The sequence below is a fragment of the Lactuca saligna genome, chromosome 4 (genome assembly GCF_052625555.1).
Source record: "Lactuca saligna cultivar CGN05327 chromosome 4, ASM5262555v1, whole genome shotgun sequence".
NCBI classification, from domain to species: domain Eukaryota; kingdom Viridiplantae; phylum Streptophyta; class Magnoliopsida; order Asterales; family Asteraceae; genus Lactuca; species Lactuca saligna.
In genome coordinates, this window is record NC_136420.1 from 268,312,857 (window position 1) to 268,336,126 (window position 23,270).

General features: G+C 37.8%; 2 protein-coding genes and 1 non-coding gene across 3 annotated transcripts; 2 read left to right on the plus strand and 1 right to left on the minus strand.

The window, feature by feature from the left end:
- Positions 1–3,654: 3,654 nt before the first annotated feature.
- On the plus strand, positions 3,655–4,563 carry LOC145040634 (uncharacterized). Its single transcript, XM_078988543.1, has one exon. The coding sequence runs from the start codon at positions 3,655–3,657 to the stop codon at positions 4,561–4,563; it is 909 nt and encodes a 302-aa protein (XP_078844669.1).
- A 13,572-nt stretch (positions 4,564–18,135) lies between these two features.
- Positions 18,136–18,242, minus strand: LOC145044573 (small nucleolar RNA R71). Its single transcript, XR_013681522.1, has one exon. It is a non-coding gene; the product is annotated as a small nucleolar RNA R71 (small nucleolar RNA).
- Positions 18,243–19,188: 946 nt separating this feature from the next.
- Positions 19,189–19,620, plus strand: LOC145040635 (uncharacterized). The gene has a single exon (XM_078988544.1). It carries the CDS (start codon positions 19,189–19,191, stop codon positions 19,618–19,620), a length of 432 nt encoding a protein of 143 aa, XP_078844670.1.
- The last annotated feature ends 3,650 nt before the right edge of the window (positions 19,621–23,270 follow it).

A 23,270-nucleotide genomic window follows, 5' to 3' on the forward strand; every position in this document is an offset into this window, starting at 1 on the left:
ATGTAAGGAGGTAGGGACTAGCGACGATGGGGGAGGCACTGGGTAACAACGTAAGATACAAATCGATTTTGACTTCTTGTCGCTAGCTTTGGAAATCAGACTGAAATCGGGAGGGGCACAACCCAATTTCTACACTAACAGGCCTATAATTAAAATTTTTGAAGATATATTTGCTATTTCTAACGCAAATACCAGGGGGCCAAAGCCCCTCCTGGCCCTATACATAATCCGCCCATGCTATGACCATTAGCAATCATATGGATCAGATTTGATTAGTAACTAGCGAATAATATCTCTAATTGAAGCTTTATTTTATTATAGAGGCAAATTGGAAGTTTCACGTGATAGGAAACCAGATTAAAAAAGCAATCGAGAATTCAACACATACAAGACCAAGAACAGTACCTATTGAATTTATGAGGCGACCTACTCCTTGCTGAAGCACAACCGATCCATTCTCTTCAAAAAAAAAAGGATATACATAGCAAGGCCAAGTACACCTTAATGAACAATTTGATTTTTAAGAGACAAACCGATTAGAGTGGAATCAGAGATTGGCGAATGGATACTGTTCTAAGGTCTTTATTTTAGGAACGAACAAGGAGGTGATGGTGCAAATTGATGACCACCAATCAAAGCCTCCGTAGAGCTCGATTGGAGTGGAATCAGAGATTGGGGAGTGGAAGAAGAGAGGATCAGAGAAGTTTGAAGTGTGAATTGAGTTTTTAGGGTTCAATTTCAAGTCAATTAGTAAAGAGTCCAAAACGATTACACCTCCCTGTACCTTACCCAATAATCGAAACCATAGAAATTGTTGAATTCTGTATGAATAAGCGACGAAGAAGCGAATTTGTGGGAAGTGAAGCGGTGGAGGTTTGAGAATCGAGAAAGAAGAAAGAAAGAAAGGGGGTTTTCAGCGGGAATGAGTTAGGGTTTTCATCTGGTGGAAACAAAGCAGGATTTTTAAATTTTGGATTTCATTTCCCCCTTGGATGAAACGCGTGTTTCATTAATATTTATAAAGCGACATAGCTAGGCGATGCACGTTTTATTTAAGGTGCCCTCCGTGTTTTTTTTATTAGACACTAATTTTTGGCACGCAAAAATGCGTGTCTACTATGCTTCATATTTTGGAAATCTGACATCAATTTTTAGGGCACTCATAAATGCGGGTCCTCTATTAGCGCGTGTCATTGATTGCGCGTCGTCAAAGGCTGTTTTTCTAGTAGTGTGCTTAAATAGGGCACTAAGTCCTGGAATTAGTGTCTCCCAACCCAGGCCAGACTCACCGAGTCAGTCCCCTGACTCGTCGAGTCGGCCACTTAATCCACAACACGGAACTTGCTCCCACTTGTCGAGTTTCTCTCTGGACTCGACGAGTAGACCTCTTGACTTGGGGTTTTCTTTCCTTGACCTTCTGAATTTGGGGTGTTACAATTTAAAAAATTAAATAGTGTGTTACAATATTTGCATAAACATAGTTAAGGTTTTTGTGAGACGTTCTTTCATTTGTACCTACCTATCGTACAACCTTCAGTCATGTAGTTATAAGAAGAATCTCCTAGAGGGAGAGCGAGAGTTTGTGTATAGATCTATACAACCCCGCACCTGAGTTGTTCGCTACATCTAGACTATGCTAGTCTAGGGTGACAAACGTCTTACCTTAAACAAGTCGACGCCTGAAAAATGTTATGACAGGCAGCTCAGTCATATCAAGTATGGTTATAAGGATTCACATAGAAATTAATTCCACTGTAACATTTACGGAATACATATACATTTTTGCAGTTACAATACTCTACAAGCACCATTTTACGGTCTTAGGGTTTAAGACAACAACACTTTTACAAGCAGAAAATATCAGATTTTCTGGGAAAACATACATTATATGCTACCTTCTACTTACAACAGAAAATATAGGATTTTATAGAATACTCTCTCTTTATACATTTACAAAATAGAAACACACATGTTGTAATACAAAATTTGATACAAAACTTTCAAATCATTTTAACTAGAAAATATCGAATTTTCTGGTGTTTTACAAAGTAATACAAACTTTTCATACAAACATGTTTATGAACTCACCAACATTATATATGTTGACCATTTTCAAAATATCTTGTATTCTCAGGAAATCATTAAGCAAGTCAGTCTTCAAGAATTCATGGATCTTGTTGTATTTTTGCAATCATCTTACTCTTATATTTTGGAATGTAATCTGTAATTCAATATACTTATGTGAACAATGATGGTTGTATTATTGTATGTGTGATGATGATGTTTGTCTTGATTCAATTATATACACTGTGATGATATGATAAAATGAAGTCACCCAAACCTCCGGACGTTCCCGCCGTTCCGGTTCGGGGGTGTGACATCTTCTAACCGTAATTTATACATGAATTTCGAAATTGTAAGACTGGTTTCTAGGTTTATTACTTTGATATTCAATTTGCATCTTCAATTAGTAAAAAACTTAGATCCAAATCAATTAGGGTTGCATGATCACATATGATTGTAGATACGCTCATAATCCATCAAATACAAATTAAATACTAAATATCATTTTTTTTTAAATCCTATATTTGCCGGGTTGTTGGGTTGACCCCTAAACCCAAACACATATTCCGAACCTAACCCATGAAATAGGCATGTTGACAGGTTGGTAGGACAAAAATCTCAACTCAAAGTCGTTTATTTTTTGTTGAGTTTGTGCCGTGTGCCAGGTTGTGTAGAGAATTGCCAACTATTCGTTCAGGTCTAACTAGGGTCGGACAAATTTTCCAGATTGAAACATGTTAATTTCTCTTAGGTCTTACCTGTGGCTAAAATTCACCTTGGATGGCATATGCTTATGTTACAGATAAATTCTGGTTGTCTGATAATATTTAGATGACAAATAAATTCTGGTCGTCTTATAATATTTAAATGACAAATTTTCAATTTATAAATTGTCGTTATTTTACAAAAAGTTAGTGTTAGAAATAATTAGAATGCACGCCCCACAAACTAATTCGAAAGGCACGTAAGAGTTTGGCATCTAATTAGTAATGCAACAGATAAGTGCATGGAAACAAAACCATAGCTGGAACACCATTTCGTGGATTCTCATTGTCACTACACGTAACCCCTTCCGGTAAACATGGTGCCTAGAGTTTTGGCAATCCTTAGAATATTCAAAGTTGATAGGTGCCCATACTTTCCACTCCATGCCCGTTAGTTTTTTTCATAGAAAACAATCACGTTCAACGTTCTCGTTTGTTTTTGTTCGAGATTAGAAAAGTGTTTTATCCAATTAGCTCTCACATGGATATCCATATTTCGCCTTTTCCCAAGATGCATTAAACTGTCTCATCTCACAGGCATCATCCACCTGGTTCTGATTCAAATCAAAGAAATAGTGGGTTGCCACGTATCACCGAGAAATTGCAAGGGGATGAAAACCGAGAGATAGCAATGGCTCCACGTCTGTTGTCCCACATTTTCATGCACCTAAATTATTTTCCATTCAAGTGCATGATATGTGGAGTGCTTTCATTCCATCATTATGGGGCTTTTAACTTCGTATAAATTCCAAAGAGTAAGGCTGGTAGTTGGTATCACTAAAAATTGTATTTCCCCTCTTCAAAAAGATTACTACCAAACAATCAAATGGGGTTTTCTCCAAAACCATCATCCAGGAAAGATTTCCGATCCATTACTTTGCCATGCAGATCACATCCATGCACCTACAGAATAGAGAAAGTGCTGAATAAAGTCAAAACATGGGAGTCCACATCATCGTTATCGAATCCAACTGCAGAAATCATTTGCAGCGGCGTGTTTCAACTGACGGAGTTGTATGAATGTTTGGATGAACTTGTCAAAACATGTCCTTCCAAAACTTCGTTAGATTCCAGCAATCAGAACATGAGATGGACGGATGAGTTACTTGATGTATCTGTTATTTTCATGGATATTTTCAGCAATATATCTGATCTCATGTTGCAGACAAAACAACATGTGAGGGATCTTGGGTGTGATCTAAGGAGAAATGGTGGTCCCAGCATCGACAGCATCATCGACAATAACACTGCCTTCAGAAAGAAACTGAGAAGAGACATTAGAACGTCTGTAGCTAGTCTGAATCAATTGGATGACATGATTGGCAACTATCCCTTGGTAGATTTTGAAAACAACCATCTGATATCGGTGATCCGAGTGTTCAGAGAAGTTAAAGCATTCACCGCTGTTATTGTGCAATTGTTGTTGAAATTCTTGGCTATTCCACTTTCGAAGACAAGATTGAGAAGCAGATGGACATCAGTCTCAAGATATATATCCAAAAGTAAAGTGGTACCAGAAGAAAAAGATGATACTAATATAAATGAGTTGCAACACCTTGATGCTGCACTATTCAGATACAGGACAAGTAACAAACTTGAATTTATCCAAATCGTACGAAAGAGACTAGAGGAATTTGAGGCTACTGTCGACGGCATCAACTCTCACTTGGAATCAATAACGAGGCACCTTATTACAACCAGAACCTCTCTTCTTAACTTCATCTCTTTCTACTAGTCAAAATAATATCAACTTGTCATGTAAATCTTATACATCTTTTGAGCATAGAGTAAATATTGTTATCTTGATACACCGATGAGCATTTTTTGAGCCAAGCTGGTGCTTTGGTGTTGAATCAACTCATCCTTGAAGATTTTATATATTTCAAAATACTCTTTTTCTTTTTCTTTCTCATTAATTTGGGGCTATTTTCAAAACCATTTCTAAAAATGGTGGTTTTTACACTCTACCCCTCCACCACCACCGATTATATTTTGATAAATATAGCCTCTCAATTTTCATAATATATTTTTTAAAATATTTTTTATACAATCAATTTCTATCTTATATGTGACAATTGTCGTTTACATTAATTAAATACATACATAAACGTCACTATAAATTATAAATAAATAAATAAACAAATAAATAAATTATGTTACATGACAAAAGCATTGAAAGGATATTTGAAAGAAAACAGCTAAGATAGATGATACATAGGAAAAACATAACAAGGATGATTACATAGGAAAAACATATTATCAATGCAGGAAGCTAAGATAGATGATACATAGGAAAAACATAACAAGGATGATTACATAGGAAAAACATATTATCAATGCAGGAGGCAGTATTCAATGGTTGATATTACATTGGTTCCTAAAATTCTAACATCTAAAAAACAAAAAATCTTGGTGAATGTCAGACTTTAAATTCATATACTAAACTTTCCTCTTGAACAACCAATATGTAATGTTCTAATTTCATTTTTTTGTAATATAATATATTATTTTGAGAATTAAATGATATATGGAGAAATATTGGTAAAATTTTTATAATGGGTTGATGAAATGAAATGGAAATGAGATATATAGTATGAGAATGTTACTCGGTCATTTAACCTGAGGGACTAATAGTGGCATGTGGCTAAAGTTATGTGGTTAGTGTGTGAAAAGGTAATATGGTTAAAATCTAAAAGTTATGTAGAGAAAATCAGATTTCTATCAGATTGTATAAGCTTCAAACCCTAATTGTATTATTCCATAAATAATTAAACAAGAAAGTATGTGTGTGCAAACAATTCAAATTCAAGTTCATATATATATATATATATATATATATATATATATATATATATATATATATATATGTATATATATATATATATATATATATATATATATATATATATAAGTACTTGCTAGATGTAGAGGCTCTACTCCTTATTGTTGTATATGCTTTCTTTGTTTTTGAAATACTGGGAATTGTGATAGTTGAGAAGGTTTAGGCTGAAAGCAAAGCACAAGTCTATACATTAAAAATCATACGCTTGTTGAATTTTTATACTAAATATCTATTTCAAATTTCTATTTTTTTTTTTCCAATGAAGGTGTAACAACCAAAAATTTCAACAAAATTTAAACTTTTCAAACACAACCCATTTTAATAATGTTATTACAAAAAGGTTTTCAATACATTTATTTTCAGAGTATTCGCAGAACCATATCATAAAATATAAACACGAGGAGCGGTACAATCACGCCTTCGCCTTGCCACGGTCTCCTGAAGAACCTGAAAAACATTAAACCACAACTGTAAGCCCGAAAGCTTAGTGAGATACCCCCAAAATACCAACCACATATACCATACACATATAACATGTCATATGAAAACCGATCACCGAACAACCATGCATATCGGGTCTACTGTGTGACTAGTCCGCCGTATCGGGCGTTTAGTCCACCGGGTACACCCTCCGAGTCTAGTCATGTCCCTCGAGTCTGCAGTGTGGCTGGTCCGCCCGCACCGGGCCTTCAACCCACCTGGTCCACTCTCTGAGTCTATAGTATGATTGGTTCGCCCGCATCGGGCCTTCAGTCGGCCTGGTCCACTCTTCGAGCCTCGGCGCGTCTGGTCCGCCCTCGTGGGGCCTACAACCTATCCAAACTGCTCGTTGGGCCTTCGGAACAACCGGTATGCCCTGGGTATCTTGGCCTACAGCACAAAGCAGGACCTGCCTCAACCCAACTCCAGTCCAAACAACCATGTACACATAAACATACAATCATATAACAGTTCATAGTCAACAAGCCGATCAAGCAAATCACATAACATATCATCATCGTAATCAGGATACCGACCTAACCGGTCACTAGCACATACCATCCTAACTACCAGGATGCAAACATATCAAAGCCATAACATAACAATAAATACCCGAATCTCAATCCGATAAAGGGCCGGCCTTGGTGCCTTAGACCCTGTTGATATAGTGAGGATAACTCACCTCGCGATTGCCGATACTCTGAACTGAAGAAACAGATTCTCGAATCACCAACTCACCGCAAATCCCGAACTAGCCAACATAGCACAAATACACATTAGGCCAAGCATACATCCACTTATCGAGCCAAGGCCAAAGTCCAAATCTTATACAAAGTCCAATATTGGCCCAATTTACCAAATTGGGCCCACTTCAGCAAATGGGCCTAGATCCAAGGTCTATAACAATAATTGGGCCCAAAATACTCTATCCATAATTTCCAGACATGGCCCTTAAACCAAAAACCCACAACCGGCCCAAACTCTAAGGCCCAACATTAAAGTCCAATCAAGGTGAGTACGCGGGGCGTACCCTCCTGGGTACACGGGGCGTACACTCTTATTCGCAACTGGGGATCGGGGATCTAGCCCGCTATGCGGGGCGTACTCAAGTGTTACGCGGGGCGTAACTACGCTACTCATTAAGTTCTTATAACTTCTTAATGGATTAAGCTCTTAAGCCCAAACTTCAGATCCTTAGGCCAAATATGCCTAAGATTCATAAAGTCTCAAACTTTATCACTTGGGACGTCTAAAAGCTCTTAATCCATTAAGACCTATATTTCTCACACATGGAACAACTACAACCTTTGGGACCTCATTTTTCTCACTCAAGACCTCTCCGAAGGTCTGAAAGGACAGATAATCTCGGCCAACACAAAGCATGAATCAAGATGAGGACTTTTGGGACAAGAAGGATGCTAAAACTTCACAACACTTAGATCTATGCAAAATAATTGGCAAGAAAGAAGATTTATACCTCAAATAAGCTCCAAAGGATGATATTTCTCCAGATCTACAAGCTCCAATTGTTCCTCTTCTTCTTTGACAACTTCTCCTTTCTCCTTCTAGCTTTTCTTTTGCCAAAATGAGCTTTCCAAGGCCAAACACACCCAACAATGGAGGGAATACGGGTTTCTAGGGTTTCTGAGGTTAAGGGTGAGCTTATGGAGGCTAGGGTATTAACCAACATGTTCCTTATATAGTGGTGGCCCTTAAATTAGGGTTTGGGGTTTCTGAGAGTAGGCTGGGCGTACCTTTAGTACGTTGGGCGTACTCACCTGGCCACCTCACATTTTCCTTTTACTACGCTGGGCGTACCCAGCCAAACCCAAAACTCATGCATGGCTTGCATGGAACCCCTTTTTCCACTTTTCCATTAAGAGCTATAATTAATTATCATTTTCAAAACGCTGCAACTCCTCTACTCTAAACCCGCTCCCAATAGACTTTACATTCACATGAGGGTGACGAGAAGCCCTATGCTTCTAACAACATACACCAATCCAAAACCTTCTCAGATAAAACCCATTTCCCGAAAAAGGACCATAATTACCCTTCCTGTTAAATCTCAGGGACTCATAATTAAATACTTTAAGAACGGGGTGTTACAGAAGGTTTTGTTTTTTCTTGATAGAAAACAAATAATGAAATTGGATTCCTTCCACCCTCCACGAGAAACTGTGAAATCCATCAAACATGGGAATTTGAAGAATTTCATTTTTTTAGGATCCCAACCTCCATGGAATGTATTCTCGAATTCTAATTCCAACGGAATCGACAAACATGGAGCACTTAGAACTCAATGGAGCACTTGAGATTCATGGAACATGTGATAAAGGAATATATCATCTGAGAAACGAATGGATCGTATAACAAAGGAACGGATTAAGTGCCAAAGGAATGAATCATTTAGAAGGGGGTTTAGAGCACCTGGTCAAATATTCAATAGTCAAATTCAATCCAATGTTACCTCCACGTCGTGGGCACCCATTAGTCACATCGTGGCAACTTCATAACAAAATAGTCACGAACAGACCAACCACTACGTCGTGGCAAGCAAGCCACCAAGTCTTGTCAATTACACAAAGATAGGTTAATGGATTTAGCTCTCAATCTGTAAATCTTTCAGTTCTAACTTTCGATGATGCTTCTTGGGACCATAACGGTCCATAAAAATCCAAACGTTATAGAAACTCATAACCCATGTAAGTCATTCACCCAATAAGGTCAATATATCATAAAAATGACTTAAACCATATGCATGAATCTAGAAACTCAACCAACTTATTGATCCATAAAGTATTAAGCTCAAAGGACATTGATAAGTCATAAAGTAGCAAACTTTATCTCATTTAACAATTTAAATCACAACTATGAAACAAAATACACACATAATCCTAAACCTAATAAGAAGGATCCAAAACTATTAAGTCTTGACGTGTTAAAAATGGTCCATAGAGTGGTCTTGAGTGGTCCTAAAGATAGAGAGAATTTGTTTGCTTGATCCTTGCATGATAATCTTCTTCTTCCTCCTTTAAAGTGCACCAAAAACACCAAATGAACTCAAAGCTTACAAAGAGGCTAAGGTTGATCAAGATTACTTTTGGACGTGATGGAGGTTGAGGTTGGGGAAAACCCTAGCCGTCACTTCCTTTAAGTAGGGATTTGAGCCTGAAATTTAGGGTATTAGACAACCAACATCACTACATTATGGCCATTGCATGACCATGTTTTGGTGTCTAAATAAAACATGTGTTTCTTGTAGAGATGTCATGTCATGGTGATCCCTTTACCACATTGTCGTGCACCATTTTTTCTAAATTTGACAATTGAAACTAACACTTAAAACCAGGCGTTACCGTAGAGAGCCATCTAGGTTTGGGAAGCATATGGGCAATGTGGCTGATCTCCCAAGGTGGGAGAACTCTGATGGTGAGAGTGCTTACCCCTCATTAAGGAGGTAGGATTCTATTTATAGAGGACCACTGGGTCGAAGGGAAATAGGTCGAGCCATGGGCAATCTATTTCAGGGCTTGTTAGTTGGCGGCAACACTAGCCAGTCGAGGGTTCATGCAATTGTGCCATGAAGGCGAGACTGCATTCTGACAATGGTGACTAGAACATTTCACAATAGCCCAATTCCTTAGAAGCTCAAACCTACAATAGGTGTCTAAGATAAGTGCATAAGTTATCATTTTGCTACATACATCATGTTGAATATGAAATATAGATCGCAGTCAATCTCATATAAGTGTTCAATAATATATCAGGCCTTAGATTTCTAACTCTCAATGAAGAAGAGGAACAAATCTCATCTTGACTACATACGTCTCTTGCATGGTTCATATCATACCTAAAAATACCTTTTATAGTTTTATGTATAAAGAACAGCATTTGACTACATCAAAGCATAACACTCCCCATACTCAAGTCCCATATATGCATCTCAAGTATTAGGGATACACACATATTTACATTTATCAAGTATCTTTCATGACATACACCCATGAAATGATCTTGAACGGGTCAATCCAATACTTGTTCTTTAGAACGTAGCAATGAAAATGCTTACAAGTTATATCTATTTTGTATGTACGTTTCTCAAGTATCCACCACCATTTATATTTCGATAAGTACAACCCCGTTATCTTCATAATATATCTATATTATTTTTTTTTCCTACAGTCGGTTTATAACTTATATATATATATTTCATATTTTATGTATATTGTCATTTACCTTCAATACATAGTTAAAAATAAATATAATTTTTTTTACCAAACATCAAACAATCATTTGTTTAAAAGCTAACCACTTTATAATGTATTCTCAAACATCAGAGTAAATCAAAAGTAGATAATATGAAAGTAAACTCCAGAGGATGTAGTCCAATTAGGTCAGGCCATTCCCTTTGGAGCCAAAAATACCCGAATCATTTAAAAACAAAACTGTAAACACAAAGCTTATTGAGTTGTCAAAGTTACCATATACCATGCATAACTATAAGCATGCGATAAATCATGTCTCAGCTATCGGGCCTATTTCATCCCAAGTGAAATGTTATAGGACAAATCATAGACTTATAATCGCTCCTACAACTACGTATTTCAACCAATGGGCCTACTTCATCACAATTGAATTCCACAGGTAAATTTTATAGTTTTACAACAACCCTGAAATTACTATGGCCTTCCCCATGGAATTTCGTGCAATCATAACAACAACAGTCACAAAGACAACACACATATATGACACATAATTTCCTACATACTATAGTGAGAAGACTCACATGACAAACATAATAGATAGCTAATAAGCTCACATAGTCGAAGAGAGAGTGCAACACACCTCCTTATGAATCATACAAGGAAAACCCTTTGTCTACCTTCTAACACTAGCTATATTACTAAAATTCAACTACGTCAAATATTCAACAGTCAAAGTTAACCCCATCTTACCTCCACGTCGTGGCCACCCATTAGCCACATCGTAGCAGCTTCATGACAAAACTGTTGCGACCAGACCAGCCACTACGTCGTGGTAAGCAAGCTGCCACGTCGTCTTAACTACACAAAGATAGGTTAAAGGATTTAGCTCTAAATATGTAAGTCCTTCAGTTGTAACTTTCGAGGATGCTTCTTAGGACCATAATGGTACATAAAATCCAAACTTTATGGAATCTCATGAGCCATGTATGTCCTTAACCCAACTAGGTCAATATATCAGAAAAATGACTTAAACTATATGCATGAATATAAAAACTCAATCAACTTCTACATCCATAAAGTATTAAGCTCAAAGGACCTTGATAAGTTAAAGTCATAAAGTTGCAAACTTTATCTCATTAAACAATCAAAATCACAACTATGAACACAAACATATAAAAAAAATCTTAGATCTACTATGAAGGAACCAAAACTATTAAGTCCTGACATCTTACAAATGGTCCAGAGAGTGGTCCTAAAGTTAGAGGAGTTGTTTGCTTGATCCTTGCATGATAATCTTCTTATTCTTCCTTTGAGGTGCACCAAAACACAAAATGAACTCAAAGGTTACAAAGAGGATAGGGTTGATCAAGATTAGTTTTGGAGGTGATGGAGGTTGAGGTCGAGAAAACCCTAGCCGTCACTTCCTTTCAATAGGGCCTTCAACCTAAAATTTAGGGTATTAGACAACCAACCTGACCACATCGTGGCCATTGCAAGACCATGTTGTGGAGTCTATATGAAATGTGTGTTTCATGTAGAGATGTCATCTCATGGTAATTTGTGGCAACCCGAACCTTTTTTCATTACCATTAGCCGACTCCCGTTAATAAAATTTGGATTTTATTGAGTCCCGTCAGATTCCTTTGGTTTGGAAAATCATTTAGTTATATGATTGAACTTTATATAAGAGTCAGGACCAAAATCACGCGATATTTTGAGTTTTCCTTCGAATAAAACAACAGTTCACGACCTGACTGGAGTACATGGCCGTAAACCCGTTTACGGCCGGTGCCAGGTGGTCCCCACCACCGACCATACCCGCAGACTATATATACGGGACCCACACCTTCATTTGAACCTTTTTAGCCGAAAACTCTGTCATTCTCTCTCTCTCTCTCTCACTCTCTCTCTCTCTCTATCTCTCGACCGTAAACCCCAAAACACCCTCATTTCTTCCAAAAATCATCAAGAAATCACCTTTGGAGGTCGTTTTTGAGCATTTAAGATGCGTTTTCACCGAATGCGACATCATTTTTCTTGAGTTTACGGTCGTACACGCTTGAAATATTCAAATCTTCAAATACCACAAATAGTTCACGTCTGTAAACCCTTCAAGAGGCTGTTGATAACCGTAAACAGTTCACGGTCGTAAGCCCACCTTCCCGGCCGCAAATTCCTTCACACCGTGAATCTTGGCCGCGAAATTACTTTTCCACCTCGATCGAGTCTCGGTAACATTCCTAAACCAATAACAAGTGTTTTGCACCACTATAATAAATGCTTTTGCTAATAAAATACAATTATGTAATTAATTGTTGATTAGGATTCCGTTGATTGCCGCGTACATCAACCCGAGGTTCTTCATTTCCAGTTTCATTATTCGACATTCCACGCAACCAACAGTGAGTTCATATCCCTATGCTTTTACTTGTTTTAACGTTATCAGGGGGGAGGGGAATACAAGCCAAACACTAATGGTTTTTGTGAACTTATACAAAATAATTTCAACATGCTTAAAACTTATGCAATTGATACAACCAAAAGATTTACATGTTTGATAAAATATTTAGATATTTTATCCCTTTTGTAACATGTCGAGCATAAGGTACGCTTTTCAACATACAACCACAATTGCATACTTTTCAGATCAATACACGAACCAAGTACACAATATACATGCAAACTATAATAGGTATAGTTTGGGATTTTCAATACACAATTTTACAATTTCAGAGTGTGACATCCCTATTTTCACGGCCAGAAAAGACCGATTTTGTTTATGCTTTATAAAAATCAGAGTACCTCTTTTAATAAAAATGTTGCGGAATTTGTTCCCAGTAAAACATGATAAATACGTTATCAAAGCATGTCCGAAGAAAAGTATTTTTTTCATTTTAAAACGTTTAGGATGTCATCGTTAATACAGAAACATAAGCATAAATAGAACATACTGGCATTATCACTAGTGATTTATATCTCCTTAATCTCTTAGTGTAATGCGACTTCATATCAACACCTATGATATAAATAAACTGAATGGGTTTGGTTGGGAAACCTGGTGAGTACATAGGGTTTTCAACCCACAATAATATAATTATTATGTTTAAACATCAAAGAATCAACCCAATTACCCATCCCCACTATCTTCTTTACTCTTAAGGATCTACCCTAAGAATCAACTATTCCTCATCCATTTATTCCTAAGGATCATCATAAGGAATCGGCACCAAGTCCATCATTGCCACGGTTTACACAATAGGCACTAAGTATGCATGGTCGCCAGGGATTAGGCACCAAGCATGCATGGTCACCAGGGTTTGGGCATCAAGTCTGCAAGATCGCCAAGTTTTAGGCACTAACTCTGCGTAGTCACTAGGGTTTAGGCATCAAGTCTTCACGATCGCCAAGGTTTAGGCACTAAGTCTGCATAGTCACCAGCGTTTAGGCATCAAGTTTACATGATCACCAAGGTTTAGAGTACACCGGGTGAACACATCGTTCACAACACCTACAGGTTGCGAGCCTGCTAATGTTCCACTGGACTATCTAGAATAGTTTGTGGTTGTCATCCACACTCTACTAGATGACGGGGCCAGCATTTGGGAACAAGGCTTCTTACATCGTCCACTTTTCACCCTTACCTCATGGTCTATATCACCTCTCAACTCATCATCCAACACATATTTCATTTACCCATGTTTTACCCAACATATTATGTAGATATAAATACATATACAGTTTAAATAATATAAAACTTGTATAAAATCGTTCATCCAGCATAAATAGCAATTATACAGATAATATGCACACATAGCATGTAGTTTATATAAAATACTTCATATCTATATGTAAGATGAAAGGGAACATGCACTCACTTGATAAGGTGGTAACTCAGTACTCGGACAGTTTAAATACATATACAGCTTAAATCATATAAAACTTGTATAAAATCGTTCATCCAACATAAATAGCAATTATACAGATATTATGCACACATAGCATGTAGTTTATATAAAATACTTCATATCTATATGTAAGATGAAAGGGACCATGAACTCACTTGATAAAGTGGTAACTCGATACACGGACAACGCTTCGTTTACTTTAAAATAATTTCCTTCAACGAAACCTAGTATTATTACCACTAAATTTTAGTCTAATATTTACCGTGACTAATTATTAGTCTTATTATTTTTTATATAAGCATTTAAACAATACTTTCCAACCACTATGTACAGACAGGGGCCAGACATAAAACACCGGAGGGCAAGACCATTTTGGCATATAGCACTTCCGAAATCCAACAACCCTATGCGGCCCTTTAAACTAGATTCCCCGTACCGCGAGTAGTTAAAAAGATATTATAATGACACTTATATAATAATAGCTCAAATATATATTATAAGTTAATAATAACAATACTAGTTTTAAATATAAGCCATATTAAAATAGGGTAAGCATAACTTACTTACAACGGGGGGGGGGGGGGGGGGGGGGGGTTAGTTAGGAGTTGGACTCTGCAGGGGCAGAACTTCGTCGCTAAATCTTTCTAAGAAAGATCCGTGCAGCGCTTCAGCGCTCACCTTACTATACTAAAACTATAGAAAGAGAAGTCGAATCACGAGGGACCGAAATGCTCGGGGATAAGAAGAGAAAGACTCTTGAATCAAGAGAATGGTGCAAGAAATATGAGAGTCCAAGCCTCTTATTTATGGTAACTGAATTTACAAAAACTACCCTCCATAATTACTTAATGACCTTATAGTTATATGAACGACTAAACACCCCTTCATAATACTATTTTAAATAGAGTTAACGATATTTGTACTAAACTAATGTCGAAAGTACTCAACACTAGTCTTATAATAACCGCATCGTCGATACATTTCTATTGATATATAAATATATATATATATATATATATATATATATATATACATATATATATATATTTGTGTGTGTGTGTGTATGTATATATGATTTATACTTTATTTTAATACATAAATTTGTAACTCGTTCATACGAACTCCATTTTTGACGTTCTTTATATCCACGCGTTGGTATTTACGAGTACTACAACTTTCATTTAGATGCCGTCAGCTAATTCTCATTCTATCATAGATTTACAAAACTGTATCGAATTTATCACGCTCAAAGAGTAGGGACCAAGTTTCATCCATATCTTTAACATACGAGCTCTACTCTCGACATTCTTTATATCTGCGCATAGGTAAAAACAAGATCTAAAACTTTCATTTAGACTCCATTGGCTAATTCTTCACCGATATTAAACTTAACACTAGGAGGAGATTATATTATTAAATGCCCGCGTAAAATGCATAACTATTACATACGGACTCCGTTTTCATCTGTCTTTTTAACGTTGAGTTCCTATTAATGAGATTGATATGTGCATATTTAGTGTGTATTAAGTATAGATTTTTATTCGTTTATTAGATAAATTATTTCATTTCATGGACAAAAGGTGCTTAAAAGTGTTTGAATTGTATTTTCAGTCCAAAAATGAAGCTCAGAAGCAAAAGGAAGTAGGAGAAGCGGTTAGGAGCTCGAGAATTGAATAAAGAAGAAAAACACCAAAATTAACACCTACTCGGCGAGTAGGGTCGACTACTCGGCGAGTCCAAGTGAAGATTCGAGAAGATAACGACTCGGGAACCCAGATACTTATCGCATACGGGGATTGTGAGATGGACTCAACGAGTCGTCACCTGACTCGACGAGTCGATGCGTGAATATAAATATAACTTCTCAGATCGATGAAAAAAACTTCTGGGACAATTCTGGAAAAAATAGCTGCGATTCAGAGGCCAGAGAAACCCTAGAAGACGAAGATAGAAGCTACAATTCAATCCCGAAGGAGATTTGAGGCAAATTTCATCATTCTACTTAATCTTTTGTTTTCCATTATGGTTAGACAATTAGAATTCGTTTTTATGTTGTTATTTACTTCAACCATGAGCTAAAACTCTTAACTTCTATTTGGGGATAGAAAATTGAGACTATGGTTTGATTATTGGTAGGATTAATTCAAGGTTGGTGATTTTTGTTATTTTAGCTTGCTAAAGAACCTTGTGTGTGAATGATAACTAATTTTTTGTTAATAGGAGGGTAATTAAATAGCATGAACATCGTTTGATTATCAACCTCATATACCATGTGATTACTTTGTTATATGTCTAGGATTAATGAACATGAAACTAGAATTGATAAGAAAATTAAGTAAATCCATGTGCAAGCTTGTGTGATGACCATCAACAAGAAGTTAATTAAAAGCCAAATTGGTTAACTATTGTAAGTCTAAAGTAATATGAATAATTAATCTAGTGAACTAAATTGAATTAGACAACTGATCAGTGTTTAAGTTAGTTTATTTACTAAGGATTAGTGTAGTGAATGCGAACCTAGTCACTTGAATCAGTAACCAACAAAAGAGTTAATCCATTGCACTATTACCTTGAAATCAACCATAGGATCAATTGAGTTGAACTAAACAGAAGTTCCTTCGTGTTATTGAATCTAGTTAATTCTTTGTTTTTCTAGTTTTTAGATTGAGTAATAGTTAGTAAGTTTCTAGTCTTGTAAACCTAGAGAAAACCCTCTACTTATTAATTAATTTAGACAAAATTAGTTTTTAGTTTTAATTTGTCGTTCACTGTGTTCGATACCCTACTTATTTGACTATACCACAATTGATAGGTCGACTGCCTTTGTGTGTTTATTTTACAACTAAAAGTAGGTTTAAAACTAAGTGAGTTTACACACATCAAGTTTTTCGCCCTATTGCCGGGGAACGGTTCTAAAATTAACATCAAATTCTAATTCAATCGATCCTGTGTGTGGAATTTATCTTACACAAAGTTAATTACACGGTAATTTAGTAGGTACTATAATTTATAAAAAAATAAAAAATAAAAAATAAAAAATAAAAAAATAAAAAATAAAAAATAATAATAATTTTTTTTCTGATTTTACCTTGGACTCGCCGAGTGCACTCATGCAGACTCGGTGAGTACGTCGCTGTTAGCAGTTTTAATTTTTTTTTGTTCTTTTTACACATTTTTTTTGTTTTGGTTACAGTTGTTTCATGACCCGAGGATCTGATACACCTCTAGTCCCTCCTCTTGAAGATCCGGAATCCGCACTAAGAAGGAGCAAAGGCAAAACCGTTGGAGAATCCGCTTCTTGAAAGAACTCACCACTCAAAAACCTCAAGTCTGTTTTCAGCAAGAAAAGGAGCAACAAATCAGGAGCATCCAGTGCCTCTTTGACAATCGAAGATCCAAGTCAAAAAGACGCAGAGTAAGAGACCGAGGAAGAGGAAGAACCCACATACGAGCATGAATCCGAGTTTGAAGACGATTTAGCTTCTGCTATGGCTAATATCGATGAAGTCCCGATGGGGGAATGGAAGAAGAGTATGCGAGATGACAGCGGCCCGGGACTTGTGCAGCCCGCAATTCCCGCAACCGCTACTTTCGAGCTAAAGGGCCATATTCTCGCTCAACTCAAGGAGATTCCTTTTTATAGGAAAGACCAAGAAGATGCCTACAAGCACTTGGATGAAGTAAATGATGTGGCTGACTACTTCAATGTACCAAATGTGCCTCGCGAGACCCAGCTACTTTGCATGCTCCCAGTCACGTTTAAAGGTGTTTCGAAGGATTGGCTCAAGTCACTTCCTCCCGGATCGGTAACCACATGGGCCAAGATGAAAGAGGAATTCATAGACCACTTTTGCCTGCCTTTCAAGATAGCTAAGTTGAAGAAAGCCATCGCCAACTTCGAGCAACAACCCGGTGAATCTCTTTATGAAGCTTGGGAAAGGTACAAAGGTTTGCTTAGAAATTGCCCACACCATGACCTTAATAGCCAACAAGAGGTCTCCATTTTCTATGATGGAGTCAATGTCACCACAAGGCAATTGCTCGATTCACAAGGTCCGCTCACCAGAAAGCCGCCTCCGGTAATCAAGGAGTTAATTGAGGAATTCTCTAAGCATTCTAGAGAATACCACAATCCGAGAAATGAAGTAAGTCGGGGAGCAGTGAACTCGGTGAATGATAGCATGGCGGCAGTAATAGCTAAGCTCGATAGTCTAGATAGAAGGATGACAAAAATGGATCAAACAATCCATGCTATTCGAGTTGGATGCAAGAATTGTATAGGGCCCCACCTCACCAAGAATTGTGATTTGGATGAAAATGGAAATAAGAAGGCTCAAGTGTTTTACTCTAGTGGCGATAGATACGACGAGGATTGGATGAAACCGAAGAAGGAATGGCTCCCATACGAAGAATATAAAAAGGCTAAGGAGGAGAAATACAAGCAGAAGGAGAGGGGATTCTATCAAAAGGAAGAACATGTAATGGAAAAGAAAGCCAATTTAGAAGAAATGCTCACTAGATTCATAGCCGCGTCCGAAAAGAGACACAATGATCATGATGTAGCAATGCACGAGACCAGAAATATGTTAAGGAATCAATAGGCATCCATTCTCAACATTGAGAAACAGCTAGGATAGCTTGCACATCAAGTGAATGAAAGAAGACTGGGTCAACTTCTAAGTAACACTCAGAATAATCCAAGAATGGAAAATGTGAGTATGGTGACTTCCAGCTATGAAAATTTTTTCACATAGGCACAGAGGGTCTCCAATAGCAAGACAGAGAAGACAGAAGAGTCGGCTCCAGGTAAACCTGACCCGACTCGCCGAGTCCCTCAAATGGACTCAACGAGTCCATGCGTACAAGACAAAACTATCATCCCCTTAAAGCCATATAATCCCCCTCTGCCATTCCCAATCAAAGCCATGCCTGTGGAAAAAGTTGAAGCTTATAAAGCCTTTATGAAGCATGTTAAAGCCCTCCAAGTCAATGTGCCATTTATAGAAACGATGCTCACAACACCCAAGTACCTCAACTTACTAAAAGGTCTCTTTGCTGCTAGGAAAGACTTGGCTAAAGTCGCGGAGATAATGTTGAGTGAGTTACCCGAAAAGAAGGGCGATCTGGGAAGTATCATAATTTCGTGCCAATTTGGAAATGCATTTGTCACTCAAGCGTTGACCGATTCGGGTGCAAGCATCAACCTGATGCCTCTCTCTGTCTTCAAAAAGCTGAACTTACCGGAGCCAAGACCGGTAAACATGAAGATCCATTTGGATGACAAGACGAAAATTCATCCAAGAGGAGTTTGCGAGGATCTTCTCATTAAAGTTGACAAGTTCATCTTTTTACAGTAGACCTTGTGGTGCTAGATATGGAGGAAGACCCCGAAGTTCCAATTATTTTGGGGAGGCCATTTTTAAACACCGCATGTGCTTTAATAGATGTATGTGAGTCTACACTAACATTAAGGGTAGGAGACGAGTCAGCGGTATTTAGAGCTATACCAGAAGCCAAGCAAGAAGAGAAAGGGAAAGAAGAGATCTCATTTATCGATTTAGATGATAAGATACTACAAAAAGAACTTGAACTTTTGCAAGAAAGAGATCCAAACAAGTTTTTGCTACCTTCTGGAGAGGATGGAGATGTTAACAAGGACTTGGAAGAGATAGAAAAGCTACTGGAAGGAGCCGACTTGGAAAACACAGAAGACATGGTGAAATACGATCCAACTCGCCGAGTCACCTTACTGGACTCGACGAGTCCAGTCGAAATTACCAACAGCTTGGACGACTTAGATCTGCTTGTTGCTAATTGTCTCCATATTCTGGGCATGGATATTTTTCATGATTCTTTAGAAGAACAAACAGCAGAAGGAGAAACGGATACGAAAGTCCAACACGTCCATATAGCATGTCTTGATGCAATTCCGCTTGTAAATGGGTTAAACATAGAAAAAGAAGAGAAGGCAATGGATAAGAGAGTGGAGGCTGATCAACCATTCATTACGAAACCTAGAGCACGAACTTTCACAGAATATGAAGTACTTAAGTTTGATGAAAAGGAGGTGAAAGAGAAGGAGAAAAAGAACGGGGTGAAGAAGAAAAAGAAGAGAAAAGAAGCCCAAGCAGCTGAGGATGATGCTGTAAAAAAAAAAGAAGAGAGAGTAATTAAAACGGGCTTATAAAAAGAAGGTTCACGCTTACAAGACAAAGTACAAACCACAAAAGATTAGATGTGTATTTCCGATGCTGGAAGATGACGAGACGTAGACGGGAATGAGTCCAGCTAACGACTCCTTAAAAAAAAAAAAGAAGCGCTTGGCGGGAGGCAACCCGTTATTTAGAGTTTTCTTTCTTTTACCTTTTTAGTTTTGTTTGCATTTTTTCGTTTTTAGAATTTTAATCTTCCAATTCATCGGACATGTCTGCTTGAGAGTGCATATGAACTAAGTGTGGGGTGACAAACATTTTCTTTCCTAAATAAATGGAAAAATTTTATACCTATCGGCAAGAGACTCGCCGAGTCTGACCATGACTCGACGAGTCCTTGAAGATTTCAGAAGAAGGATAAATTCGCAACCAAACTCGTCGAGTCCGAGACTGACTCGACGAGTCGGTCTTATTTATAGAAAAAAAATAATAAAAACAATTTTTACAACTAGTAACTAGGGTTTTAACCCTAAAAGAATCAGTTTTTTTAAAAACCCACTCGCCGTGCGCCTCTCTCTCAATTCTCTCTCAAGCATTCATCTTCCTCTTCATTGTTCTTCAAATTTTTTTTCCAGTTCCATCGCAAAAGGTAACTAATCTCTTCCTCTTTTCTGTTAAAAGCATGATTCTAAGATTATCTATGATGGACATTGCATAGGAAAAAAAACCGATTTTGAAAAATAGTATATTTCTAGGGTTTCAATTCTTCATGAATTATGATGTTTTGCATGCTTATTCTTGCCTAATACCTTATACACATGTTCCTAGACAAAACCCTTGAAGTGATTTTAAGATTTCATGGTCCAACTTAGACCGACCCGCCGACTGACTCGAGCAGTTCTTGCGACTCGCCGAGTCGTACATGAACTCGACGAGTCGAGTCGGGGAACATGTGCATGACTTCTTTTAATTATAATCTATGATTCTGGGTTTTGTATCTTTATTTTGCAGAAGTAATGTTCAACAGGAGGCAAAGTTCTAGTCGACACCACGGGGACTTTCCTTGGTTGAATTTCCCACAAATCAAGTCCGCTTCAACGATGTGGAAGTGGAAGAAGAAGTTGGCTGACATAAGGAAGAAAGAAATTTACGTGCCTAATAGGATAAATTAGGATTGGTTGCAAAGTGTACGCTATGAAGAGGAGTTAGCTCCTTATCTTTTGAAGGAGTTTACCCATGAAGGAGAAATGATGATTTGTGAGGGGTGGGGCCGGGTCTTTCGAATTCAAGAGCCGGTGTATTTGGAGCTATGCTTAGAGTTCTTCTCCACGGTATCTTTAAGGGGGGGTGGATTGTTATCACCCAACAAGTTTTAGTTTCTGTCTTGGGGGTGAATTTCATCAATGTTCTGTGCTCAACCTTGCTTGTCGATTGGGAAGTTATGACCAGCCCTTGGTCTCAACAACTATCTTTCGGGCCTTTTTGGAGCAATCCCACAAGGTGTTCCCCGATGGAGTCACGAGCACGGGTTGGTGGAATATGATTGGCAACAAAGTTTATATTCCGAAATTAGCACAAGAGGGGAGCATTCGATCACCTACACACCGCCTTATTCATCGTCTCATTTCATCCACTATTAACCAAAGGAAGGATGATGACAAGGTTTCTAACGTTGATGTCTTCTACTTATGGAGCAATATCACACTCGGAATTTTTTGCAATATTCCTTGGTGTTTGGCTTCATATCTATCAGAGGGTGCGGTCAAAGATTGCAAAACTTCTCGAATTAATGGTGGTATGTTTGTCACACGGCTAGCCAACTCGTTTGGGTTGATGACCCGTGGTGCATGGAACTTTATGACGATGATTCCTACACCTCCATTCAATCCAATTCTTTTCCGGCAGGCCAGGATTATTGAAGACTATGGTGGTGGTCATTATGCTATCCCGCATGATGATCCTGCTATTGGTCCCAAGGCGCAGGGAAGGAGGGTCCGATCGAGGCAAGAGCGAGATGTAGAGGAGGAACCGCCGGTAATTCCGGTAGACAATGATGAAGTACCAATGGATTGGTACAATGTTGAGATGAGGCGGTTGCAACATCAAATGGCGCGGGGTATCAACTTTAGCAATCAATCCCACATCCAATTATTTGACAACTTCAACATTCCGCATATCGATGGTGGTAACTTTCCATATATTCCGTCGTGGGATGACGTGATTAATGCGAGAAGGAGTGGTGTGAGTGGAAGTGGAGCGGCACCGGAGCATGACGATGACGAGGAGGATTAGTTTATTGGTGTTTTTATTAAACAATTTTTATTTTTATTTTTGTTTTTATTTGGTGTGTTTGAAATTTGTTAAGACTTTTACTGTTTTGCTTGATGTTTGTTTGCATTAGTGATTTTCAGGATTGACTTAGGAGTGCTTGCATAATAAGGGTTTAAAGTTATAGAGAAAAGAGAGTTATAACGAGTGAAAGAGATTCAAGGAAGGGAAGTGTTAAAGTCAAAGTGTCGAGTCCGGTCCCTAGGGACATGAGCAATTGAGTCTAGAAGTGAGGAGGAATTTAGAATATTTACTAGAGGCTGGAACAATTGTAGAATATAATTTTTTTTCGCCCAGTGGCCTAATCGTCGAGTGCACTAAGCTGACTCGACGAGTCGCCTTATATTCGCACAAATTTGAAGATGTCCGCGGTTATACTCGACGATTCAATCATTTTTATACCAAAAGGACTACTGATTTGATGCTGCTAAGTGTACCACTTGACCACTTATTCTTCCATATCGATTCTTGAAGATCTTACACTGTTTTACCTGCATATTTGGAGCTGCCACATGAGATTTTGATGC

Bases quoted from the DNA above. Each gene is read 5' to 3' on its own strand.
- LOC145040634 (XM_078988543.1), top strand. From the start codon at position 3,655: ATGGGGTTTTCTCCAAAACCATCATCCAGGAAAGATTTCCGATCCATT.
- LOC145040635 (XM_078988544.1), top strand. From the start codon at position 19,189: ATGCCTGTGGAAAAAGTTGAAGCTTATAAAGCCTTTATGAAGCATGTT.